The sequence below is a fragment of the Ascaphus truei genome, chromosome 6 (genome assembly GCF_040206685.1).
Source record: "Ascaphus truei isolate aAscTru1 chromosome 6, aAscTru1.hap1, whole genome shotgun sequence".
Taxonomy (NCBI): domain Eukaryota; kingdom Metazoa; phylum Chordata; class Amphibia; order Anura; family Ascaphidae; genus Ascaphus; species Ascaphus truei.
Window position 1 is genome coordinate 95,694,612 of NC_134488.1, and position 11,866 is coordinate 95,706,477.

General features: G+C 38.6%; 1 protein-coding gene and 1 long non-coding RNA gene across 6 annotated transcripts in view; one reads left to right on the top strand and one right to left on the bottom strand.

Annotated features, from left to right (window-relative positions):
- The window catches only part of LOC142497430 (uncharacterized), a 52,941-nt gene extending 49,188 nt beyond the window's left edge, over window positions 1–3,753 (top strand). For 4 of the 5 annotated variants that reach the window (XM_075605208.1, XM_075605206.1, XM_075605209.1 and 1 more), the window contains one exon: window positions 422–3,753. In XM_075605208.1, coding sequence (XP_075461323.1) covers window positions 422–1,760 — 1,339 coding nt within the window. In that variant the 3' untranslated portion in view covers window positions 1,761–3,753. The remainder of the gene's footprint in view (window positions 1–421) is intronic. The other variant, XM_075605210.1, reaches the window with a different exon arrangement.
- The window catches only part of LOC142497433 (uncharacterized), a 40,683-nt gene that overhangs the window by 16,983 nt on the left and 11,834 nt on the right, over window positions 1–11,866 (bottom strand). The gene's annotated exons all lie outside the window — the stretch shown is intronic.

Consider the following 11,866-nt stretch of genomic DNA (forward strand, 5'->3'; position numbering starts at 1 on the left):
TGACTGCCTACCTATTATAATGGATATATAATTTTTCAAATTCCATTAATTTGACTCCTGTTTATTTTAGTTCGAAAGAATGTTTTAAATCTATATGGTGATGTGTTTTGCTCATGTTTTAGTATAAATGTTGACCGTGTCACCTGAACCGTTTAATTAAAAAAAATTAAATGATCATGTAATGCTGTTGTATGGATGTTACAATAATACATTTAACCAGCATAAATAAATTAAGTAGCGGAGTGCATTATTTTCCCAAGATTAGTCAGTTCTAATAACATTGGACGTTTTTTGGAGGGATACTTTTATGGCTTGTTTATGTGGCTGTTAACAATGGACTTAATTGCTAGGTGTTTATTCATGTATGTTGAAGGATGAGATGGTAAAATTAATCATTCGTTTTGTGTCCTTGCAATCACAGGGAGCTGCCTTCTGGCTGCCAAGCAAATATTATTGTTCAAGCTGGTCCTGGTAATGACAGACTGATCATCACACATGCCGAGCTGGATCACAATCATGAGATAATAGAAGAAGAATTTGACAGTTGCTTTCCACGGTTAATGCTAAAAGCAAAGCCCCATCTGTTTTTAGAAATGACTAAAGGTATTTCCAAACAGTTTCTGATGCTTCAAGACCTGCAAGCTCTGGTAGATCGAAGCTGTGATGAGGATCCTGCCCTGAAGGATATTCTGCATGAGCTGTCTGCTATTTTCTCCAAGGATCCCAAAGTCAAGATTAAGCTTGTATTTTTCCCAGACGTTGCAGAGGTGGAAGGTGTCTTCCTCATGACCTCTGCTATGAGATGTTTACTCCAGCGATTCCCATCTGTCCTCTACATAGATCGGTCGCTGACGATTAATGAACATTTTGACCTATACACTGCCCTGTGTGAGGACGCTGACCATAGAGGCAGAGCGTGTGCATACTTCATCAGTCGAAAAGAGAGCCATACTCCAGTTCGATTCTTGATGGTGTCTCTGATGCAAAGTATTTCTGAATTTGTCAAACCCATGATTAAAAGTGTTGTCCTCCATGCAGGGTTTGAAGAACTAAACTTGGTCCAGGCTCTACTTCCAACAAGGATGGTGGTAATGAGCCAAGCTTATGCCCTGGAATCTCTACACAGCCGGGTTGAACAGGAGGAACAGGATACCATAAAAAGCATCATCTGTGACCTTGTACTTTCTCACACTCCTGAAATATATGAGTCCAATAGGAGGGAGCTGGAAGCAGTTGCTATCACTACGTTTTTAGATTATTTCAATCAGAATTGGCACCTTCGCAAAGAGATGTGGGTTGCTTGTTGGAGCCTGCAGGAGCCCCAGCGACTTAGATTCCCCAACCACATAAGAACTTGCCAACAGAATCAAGAGTCAATCCTCAGACCACCTACTTCTCTGGCTCTTTGTATTAGTGGGCTCCTAAAACTTCAGTCTCTCAAGGCACTGACCTCTGCGCTTGATGAAACCATGATCTCTATCTTCTACCAAAAGGTATGCCAACCAGCCATTTTTAAATTGATACAAGAAGAGATCATTCTCACAAAGCAAGGCCACTATGATATCAAGGAACTGGGTGAAGGTTTCATGCTTAATGATGGAACGTCTGATTTTCTGGTGAACCAATGCCTCACACATTGCAGCTGTTCCATTTTTAAATCGAGCCGCTTACCTTGCCGGCATATATTTGCTACTCGCCTCTGGATTGGTGAAGCTGTCTTGGATGTTAAACTCATACAGACAGACAAACAGAAACTTTGAAGTGACTTTTATTTTATACTTTTTGTCTTTTGGAAGCTGGGGGGAAAAAAAACTTTTCTGCAACGTAATTGCAATGGATTGATAAAAATCTGTTAATGAGCAGGTCTCGTGTTAAGAATGGAACTATAAAAATTAGGTGACCGGTAGAGAGCAGCTTCAACTGACCTTCATTTCAAGGGAGGAAAAAGGTCAATAGAGCTATAAAGAAACTATGCAGGAATATCTGTGCTGAATAAATATTGTTTAGTCGCTAATGATTTCACAAATATTACCATGAGCGTGATCTTCCCCTAGTGTAGAGTACCGCATATTAATTGGATTTTTAGCATAATACTAGTATGTATGTTTAACGAGCCATAAGTCAAGTACATCAGTTTGTTTTGCTATAAACCTGACCTTTTTCTGCCACATCAATGCTGAAGTTGCCTACTGCTGGCATAAAACACCATTTGTAAAAGTGTGCAAGACAGTATAACAAAGAACAGGTAGGTCGTCTAGCTCTGGATAAGACCAATGCAAGTTCTGCCTCTTTTGCAAGAAAATCTATTATCCTTAAGATCACAGCCACCTAAAACAATGCAAATGTTGAGTACTCTAATTACAATTTTCTGTGTTTTGCTTGATTTGATATTTGAACATTCAACAAAAGCTTACATAGTTGCCATTTGGATAGAGCTGGCCATTTGCAGCTACTTTTGTTTACTAATGCCTGGGTCTAGGTGTCAATTCATGAAGATCTTGTTATTGCATAAGCCTTCACTGTTCCTAAATAAATGGAAATGACTGCAAAATACTTTTGGAAGTAGAGCTATACTTTGTAATTTTTTGGAGGAATCCTCTTTCCTTTTGATTGTTTACCTACTGTGTTGGCCACACACAGACAGGTTTTTCCTCATTCAAAAAATGTTGGCCCCGTTTTTTCTGAGGTAAGCAGGTAACCATCAAAGACGCCACTTTTTGGCCTGTTAAATTAATCTCATAATGGAAACAAAAATTGGAGTGAGCAGATCACAGCAGAAAAGAGAGGCAGCCAAACTGGACAAAAAGTGGGTAAAAAAAGATCACTTTATTTGGCCATGTGCAGAGGCAAGAAAAAAAACTTGGTCTCGTTTCGCACCGAACACGGGTGCTTGGTTAACGAGTAAAGGTACATCTCATGCAAAGACTCTTATATAATGCTAGCTTCCAGACAAACACCATACGCCCCCCCCTCCGCTCCCAAATCAAGAGGAATGAGCCGGGATCAGGTGTGACCAGGAGGAGCAAATAACACACAGTAGGCAAAAAAATATTTAACCCATAAGGGCAAGAATGAACAGTCAACATTAAAAATACCATGCAATTTAAAATTAAGAACCTTTAATATTAACCTCATACACATTCTGCTAATATGGATAAAGAAATGAATCTATAAACATAAGGAACAGGATGGAAACAAAAGTAATAATAGATCATATTCAATCAAATGAATGACCTATAATACATGGAACTGAATAATGATTGTAACAAAGTCTGATAAACCTAGATTAAGCTAGAATGATGAAACAACCATTGATAATGCAGAAAAACATAACCAACACTTTCTTCGCATGTTTTTTTAAAATATAGATTAATTTATTTGTTTTTACATATCATTTATTCTTCATGATGATTTCTTATCAGTATTTTTTTAGTTGGTTATTTTCTTCTTTCCTTTCTTTCTTTCTTTCTCCTTCTTTCTTTATTTTGTGTTGGTGTTGCTTTTAATGTTATTTTTCTGCTTAGTACAGCAAGGGTAGAAAATGCAAGTAACAACTAAGTAAATGATATCTTAAACTTGCCCTTATGCTACTAGAAGAATAGATGCGCACACTAAAGATCAATGCAGAAAACTGCAGTTTAACTTGGTTACCAAGGATCATTGTTCCCCGTTTTCTTACCATCACCAACATGATGTTTCTTAAGTTGTCGGTTACAATCAAATTTAAAAATAAAAATTACTTCTTTTTTGTTTCATGTTGTATTCGTTATTCAGTTTCGTCTTTTACTTTAGACAAACCTTTTATTTTAATATAGCACATACAGTGTATGAGGTGCTGTACAGCATTAAACTCCCAATTCATAGGTGTAGTCAAGGTATTAGTGTTTCAGGCAAAAAAAGCAGAGGCAAGAAAAACCCTTACTCTAAGCAGGGGTGTGCAAACTTGCGCCCCCCTGCCTGCTCTCCTTACCGGCTTGCGCCCCCCTGCCTGCTCTCCTTACCGGCTTGCGCCCCCCTGCCTGCTCTCCTTACCGGCTTGCGCCCCTCTGCCTGCTCTCCTTACCGGCTTGCGCCCCCCTCCTTTCTTGTCTTCGGTGTCATGTTGCTGTGTCGCTTGAGACATTGGAGCGTTCTCACGCAATCCTCCGGCATTTAATTTAAATGCCATGGGGAAGAGCGTGGGGCCTCTGTAACAGCTGCGCCCCCCCTTAAAAATCTTGCGCACCCCTGCTCTACTGAGCTTACAGTATAACATACAATAGGAGATCTGCGGGGTTTGAGTAATCGAATCTAGCATTATGAATGAAAAACATTGTGCTGTCTTTAACAGACCTTTATATAAGCACTTGGCACACATTTACCATAGTAAGCTGATGAGAACATAGAGGTTAATGGTTGATAGCTGGATAACTCCCTACATTTATATGCAGATGCCTTTTTACATACATTAGCAAATTAGAAACTGCAATATGATTATCGTTATACACTGAAAATGCTGTTTTAAAAAAATTCCCCTTCAATATGTTCATCAATGCAATCCAAACAAGTCACAAGTGATTAGCTAAGCTGCTGGGCAAAATTCTACTGGGGGGGGGGGGGGTTCAATAATTCCTTGTGTAAAGACGCCAGTGAAACGCATATTCATATTCATATGCATTCCACGAAGTGTATGTGCAGGTGGAGAATCAGCCAATGAGAAGCAGCACGTCTCATCTCGTGTCCCTGCAGTAAGTGTCTGTGTGTCAGTGTGTGGTAATGATGTACTGGGTACTACCTCCACCCCAGGTAAGTTTCCTCCACCCCCAGGTAAGTGAAAAACCGGGTGGCCGGGTACAAGGCACCAAATCCTCCGGGTACCCGTTACCCGGTTTTAAAAAAATGTAGGACCCGGTCCAACACTAGTATGTGGTTTAAAAACCTGAAATTGTGGGTGTACAAGAAACAACTGGAGGGGTTAAAAACCTGAGCTTGGGTGGGGGGGTTAAAAAAGAAGCTGTGGGGAAGAGGGTTAAAAAGTGTGTGCGTACAGCTTAAATGGTAGAAGTGAGGTGCTTACTACAGTAGGTAATGATCTAGTAATACACAAGAACAGGAAACCTAGTTTTTAGCACTCAATCACTGTCGGGTGATTTATGAAGTAGTTATTTCCTCAAGGCCAACAGCGCACATCTGAGATTCCTTGTTAAAGGAATTCCGAAAGCCCAATTTCTGAGACTACGTCGGATTTGTTCGAATGATGAATCGTTCCTTAAACAATCCGATGATTTAAGAAAAAGATTTTTATCGAGGTTATGATAAAGACAATGTTACCATGGCTTTTGATGAAGCTTTTCATGCTAATCGCAATGATCTTCTGAAAAAAGCCAAGAGAAACAAAAGTGTTTTATCTGAAGATTCAGCACCTCTGTTTATATCTACTTTTAGTAGACAGTCAGCAAATTTGTGCAATTATCCAAAAACATTGGAATGTGCTGGGTCTTGATAACGATCTAAAGGCCTACATCAAGAAGCCACCAAAATTTGTATTTCGTAGGGCAAAAACATTTGGGCATTATTTATTGCCCATTCTGTTACGCTCTGATAAAAAGGTCAATTATCAATCAAAATTAAGAGGTTTTAAACAATGCGGCAATTGTAATGTGTGCAGTTATGCAGTACCTTTAAAAACACTCAAAAGCTTTTATACCAAGGAGACGTATAAGATAAAGTCTCTGATAACTTGTAGTTCCAGTTATGTTATCTACATGCTTAAATGTGGCTGTGAGGACAAATATATCGGGAGAACGATATGTTCCCTAAAACAGAATTGCAAAACATCTGAGATACATCAAACACAATGATGACAGGTACCCAGTATCAAGACATTTCTCTGCGTGTCCATCTGGCAGTGTTGATACCTTTACATTTAGTGCTCTCGAGCAAATGTATTCACCTGTCAGAGGAGGTAATAGAGAAACCACTGTTAACCTCAGAGAAATGTTCTGAATATACACACTGGGTTCATTGACCCTTTTGGGGATTAATACAGATTGGGAGCTGAAGCATTTCTTAACGTAGCTCCCAAGAAGAATATAATAATATATATATATGTATATATATCAGAAATAAAGACAGCGCCCTTCACACACTACACCTAAATTGCTGCAGTACTGATAAATGTGGCAAGTGTTTGCACCAGGTAGATTAGCCTAATATAAAATGGTTAAATCAATATTGTATGGCATGAATTACATATATAACTTGCTTAAAAATTCAATAAAAAACAAAAAGAAGTGTGCATATAATTACAAAAATTATAATAAAAATAAAAAATAAATTTGCTAAGCAAATTGCAAAAAATGACACAAATTGTGTCATAGGACTAAGCTAGACAAAAAATACAAGTAAAATAGGCTCATTAGATAATCAAAATTGTAGACACATAAAAAACAATATGAAAAAATGAGCCAATAAGAAAGAAAAAAAAGGTACTTAAGTCCTCATAAAGTCCATGATAAGTAGATTACAAAAGTCCAGGCTGCTTCTTCTTGGGCTCACCAAACTCCAACAGTACCTATTAGAGAAAAAGAAAAAAGAAGCGCCCGATCCTTGTGTAAAATCAGATGAAATTTTTTTTTAATACATCATGGACAAGACAATTGCACACTTACAATTTGTCCGATAAAATAAGGCATATTATGGGACCAGCCCATGCACCAACTGAAGACTCCACGGTCACCTCTGTGTGTGTAGGTATCCACAATGGTTCCAGATCTTGTGTCTGTATCAGCCGCTGTCTCCAAGATGAAAGTTCTTTATTTTAGGAGCGCTTATTTGCAGCGTGCGGCCGCCATTCACCTCTCTTGTCTGACAAGAGAGGTGAATGGCGGCCGCACGCCCGCAAATAAATTCATCTGATTTTACACAAGGATCGGGCGCTTCTTTTTTCTTTTTCTCTAATATATATATATATATATATATATATATATATATATATATAAAGACACACAGATGAAAAGAACATAGACAATCCCCTTAGTAGCACTCTAAATTACACCTAAACTAATCTATAAGATAAAGATGGTTAAAAAGAAACAGATGCTCCGCCAATTCAGAAAAAATGAACAAGATTTTATTAATTAAACAACAAGACACACTAACTTAAAAACATAAAAATACTAAAGACAGCCTATGAAAATATATATGTATCAAAAATATAAAGAGAGGACTACTAATCAAACACTTTCAGTATTACAAAGAGAAAAAAGAGAAAAACTAAAATGTGTCTAAATAAAGTTTAAATAATGACAACAAAGTAGTTTAGTCTAACATAATAGGCAATACAAAATATATTCCCACTGACATATGCATGAAAACTTTCATTTTGGGGAAATGCTGTTCAGGGTATAACTATTATTATTGTTATATTCTTTTTCCCTGGTTGCTTTATTTCTTTTTTCCCCCTCTGTTTTTGGTATACATACTAATTTTTCCTGGCTATATACTGGGTCATTGACTATATACTTTTTCCAACGCAATGATTTATTATTCTTTCATGCATATGTCAGTGGGAATATATTTTGTATTGCCTATTATGTTAGACTAAACTACTTTGTTGTCATTATTTAAACTTTATTTAGACACATTTTAGTTTTTCTCTTTTTTCTCTTTGTAATACTGAAAGTGTTTGATTAGTAGTCCTCTCTTTATATTTTTGATACATATATATTTTCATAGGCTGTCTTTAGTATTTTTATGTTTTTAAGTTAGTGTGTCTTGTTGTTTAATTAATAAAATCTTGTTCATTTTTTCTGAATTGGCGGAGCATCTGTTTCTTTTTAACCATCTTTATCTTATAGATTAGTTTAGGTGTAATTTAGAGTGCTACTAAGGGGATTGTCTATGTTCTTTTCATCTGTGTGTCTTATATAGTTTTCACTATCCCCTAGCACCATCAGGTCCTATTTAATTTATATACTGACTTTAATTGGGGTATATATTTTATTTTACCCTTATAGTTAGTTTTATTAAAGGGCTTGAGTTAACCTTATATATTATGTGTTGAGCAACTTCTCCTTTTGTGTGTTCTATATATATATATATATATATATATATATATATATATATTTGTATTTCTTATTGTAACTCCCCCAAAAATACACTGTATTGCCATTCTTGATATATTAGCCACATAGTGCGTTTGCTCTTTGTCAATTTAGCTGCTATATCTAGCTGTTATAATGATATGAAAATTATTAAGATTCCTGTATAGACATGAAATTCGTTTCAACTCCATTCTTATACTGTTACTAGATGTATTCCTCATATGGCTGATAGTTTTTATATCCTTTATATCATTTAGGCTATATTTATGACCTAATAGTTACTATTTTAATATACACGACAAGATAGTCATATGCTCTATGGTCTATATGTCCAATACACTAATCAAATCTATTTCCTCGGTTATATATGTTCACATTTTTCATTATGTCGGTTTATAATATATATAATTTTTTTTATTATATTTATTGATTATTTTGGGGTATTTGTTTTTATCCTTTTTCTTATTCTGACGAAACGCGGCAGAGTTCTCTCTTATACCCAACCATGCTTTTGGATGTCTCCTATGCCTACCTATAAATAAACTTTTTAACATCATTTTTGGGTGTGCCGTACCCCTATTTTCCCATCCCTGCATGCTGTGCTCCACATCTAACATCTTGTAGAATCCTCCATGGAGAGAACAGGCAGGGAACTGCAGTTATACGCGAGTACCCACATCCTGGGCTAACAAAGGGGTATCCGGCAAGCATTTGCCCAACTCCAGACTTTGCGGAGCCTGGGACAGTAGGGGGCTCAATATGCTAAAAGGCAGAGGTGCCAGGTTGGCGCATGCCCCTTAGCAAAATTGAAAAAGGTACCCACCCGGCATCAGAATACGGCAACTTGGTGATTAGGCTGGCAGGGAAATTCCCACGCGCTGATCGGCTGTAGTGGTTTGTGAATGGGACTCCAAAACCTATAAGAAACCTTGCAGCCAATCAGGACCTCAGATTTCAAGTGCCAAACCATCAGCGGCAAATTCAAGATACGAAAAAGATGCTCTGTGAGAAGTAGACGCCAGCCAGCTTCAGGGATTTTCAACTCAAGACATTTTCTAAGTTCCGTTTTTCAGGGGCCAAGTTCTGAAAACGGGACGTAGCGGTCTGGGCTGGTATTGCATGCTGAGTTCCAGGACTTTTGTGAGTACCTCCTGGTCATTGGAAAGGGCTCGTACAGACTTCAGTTGTTAACATTTCGTTCCAAGAAAGTTTATTTCGTTAGCCCTGATCCTACTAAGTGTGTTTTCATTGCAAATTGTGATCCATTGTGTGTGTGTCTTTTCGTGGAATAAATTACAATTTCTTTTACTGCCTTGCTCAATCATGTGATCCCGGTATAAAAGGTGTTAATAACCCATGTCTCCTGTGACATGCTGGTATTAGTATAAACACAACATTAGCTAGTTTAAGGCTATGTTGATATTTCTCTGTCCTCAGATATTGAGGCATGGAGAGTGTTCCCACATACAAGGCTGCATTAGCCCTGATCTATACCTGGATTGTCGGTAAAATAATTGCTCAACCCAAAGCACAGTGGTCTGGTGTTAAGCGCTATCATGACTTGTGACACAATGCCACAGACCAGAGTGGGTGAGGATAGTTGTATTATTTAGCAGCATACTCTTGCATCTGTGCTGATCGGATTATATCAGCGCTGATATAAATTGTAGTGGTGCGTTCAGGCAAAAAAAAATCTCGTAAATTGGCTTAATTTCGCGGCACACTCCTACATCTGCGCTGATCATAGCAGTTATTTTCAGCGCGGATGTCATAGAGGCGCATGTAAAATTAACGGAAATACGTCTGAGGCACTAAACATCAATTTGCCTAAACCAACAACCAAAATAATCTCAATAAATTTGGATTTTAAGTTTTGTAATAAAGCCCTGAAGTATCTCGGCATCTTCCTGACAAACGATTATTTAACTCTATAAAACGCAAATTACCCAAACCTCCTTAGGTTTCTCAAAAATGACTTAACCCCATGGTCTTCCCTTAATATCTCCTGGATAGGTAGAATCAACTCAATTAAGATGAATCTCCTGCCCAGAATTTTATATATGTTTCTAACCCTCCCCATTCCGGTCCCATCGCGTGAGCTCCAGGATTTGCAATCCCACATAAAATCTTTTATCTGGAACAACAAGAGCCCTAGAGTAGCCAGGACCATTCTTAGCCAGCCCAGACTGAAAGGAGGACTGGCTTTACCGTGCCTACTCTCCTATTATAAAGCAGCCAAATGTAGCCAGATACTAGCCTGGTATTCAGAAGCCGGAAATAGGAGATGGGTAGAACTAGAAGCTGATCTGCTGGCCCCTCTAGAATTGAGGTCAATACTGTGGTCCCCTAGGATCTCCCAAAAAAAGGCTGGCGGTTGTTTACCCTCGATATCTCATAACCTGAAATTGTGGAATAAAATTTTTTAAAATTTCAGGCCTCGGCTCTGACAGATCGGGGATGACACCACTATTCGCTAACCCGGGGTTCTCCACGGGTTCGACGAAGTCAAGTTTTGATGAGTGGAGGTCATGGGGGATCCACAGGATAGTGGATGTTGTGGACAGGGAGAAGTCCAGGGTCCTCCCCTTCGCCGCCCTCAAGGAGCAATACGATCTTTCAGGTGGTGAAGTTTTCAGGTATCTACAGATCCAGGGGTTTATCCAAGGGGGGGAGTCCTACTTCACCCACTGACATTTTTTGAGACATTGGGTCGCAAAACCCCACTCCAAAAAGGGTCGACATTGACTATTTACTCCTCAATCTTTCTCCCTTCCCTGGGAAAATAACTCTCTTTCATAGCACACTGGGAGAAGGATTTAGGCCAAACTCTGGAACCAGAAACATGGGGGGAAATATTCGAAGCGGCAGCCACAAGCTCCATTTGTATGCAGATTAAGGAAAATGCCTACACAGTTTTACATAGATGGTATCTGACCCCGGTGAGGCTGGCTAGAATGTATCCAGGCATGTCCTCTATGTGCCCTAAACGCTGCAGCCAACGCATCCCGTTCATCCATATGTTGTGGATGTGCCCCAAGGTGTCAGAACTGTGGAGAAGACTCATAGACTGACTCAGAGAGTTTTAGGCTTCAATTTCCCTTTCGACACATGGCCGTGTCTCCTAAATAAACCCCTTGAGAACTTGAATAGATACCAGAATAAACTCATTAGTCTTATAATGACAGCAACACGCTGTGCTATACCAGAAGCCTGGATCAGTCCAAGACTGCCAGTTCTTAATCAGATAAGAACAAGAATTTGGTATTCTCTCAAAATGGAGAAACTTACTGGAATTCTAAGAGACTCCTATTCAGAGTTTCAAAAGGCCGTGGCTGATCTATGAAACTCTTAACACACGCAGGACCACCCACCCATAGATCAGTCCAATATCCTCCAATGAGAATCCCTGTGCTACCCAGGTTACCAGATGGGTAAACCACCAGCCATCCCCCCTCCACCCCCCCTAGTAGTAATAAAGAGTATTTTTTTCCAGTGGACATGTATAATGTATTTCAATATATGCGAAGTATCATTGTCAAGACTGTCAGGAATGTTGCACCATTCCTCCCCCCTCCCCTATTTCTGTACCCTTCCCCCTCCCCTCCCCCCACAACTGTTGGAAAAAAACTAATAAAAACGTAAGTTAAAAAAAAAAAAATATTCAAGAAGAAAAGCTTGATCTGTTTATCATAGATTAGCGTAAGAATTATGGTAACTATTTATATTTTTTCACTACAGCCATATTCCATTTATCTTCTTAAACTTTGTGTGTGTAGATCCAA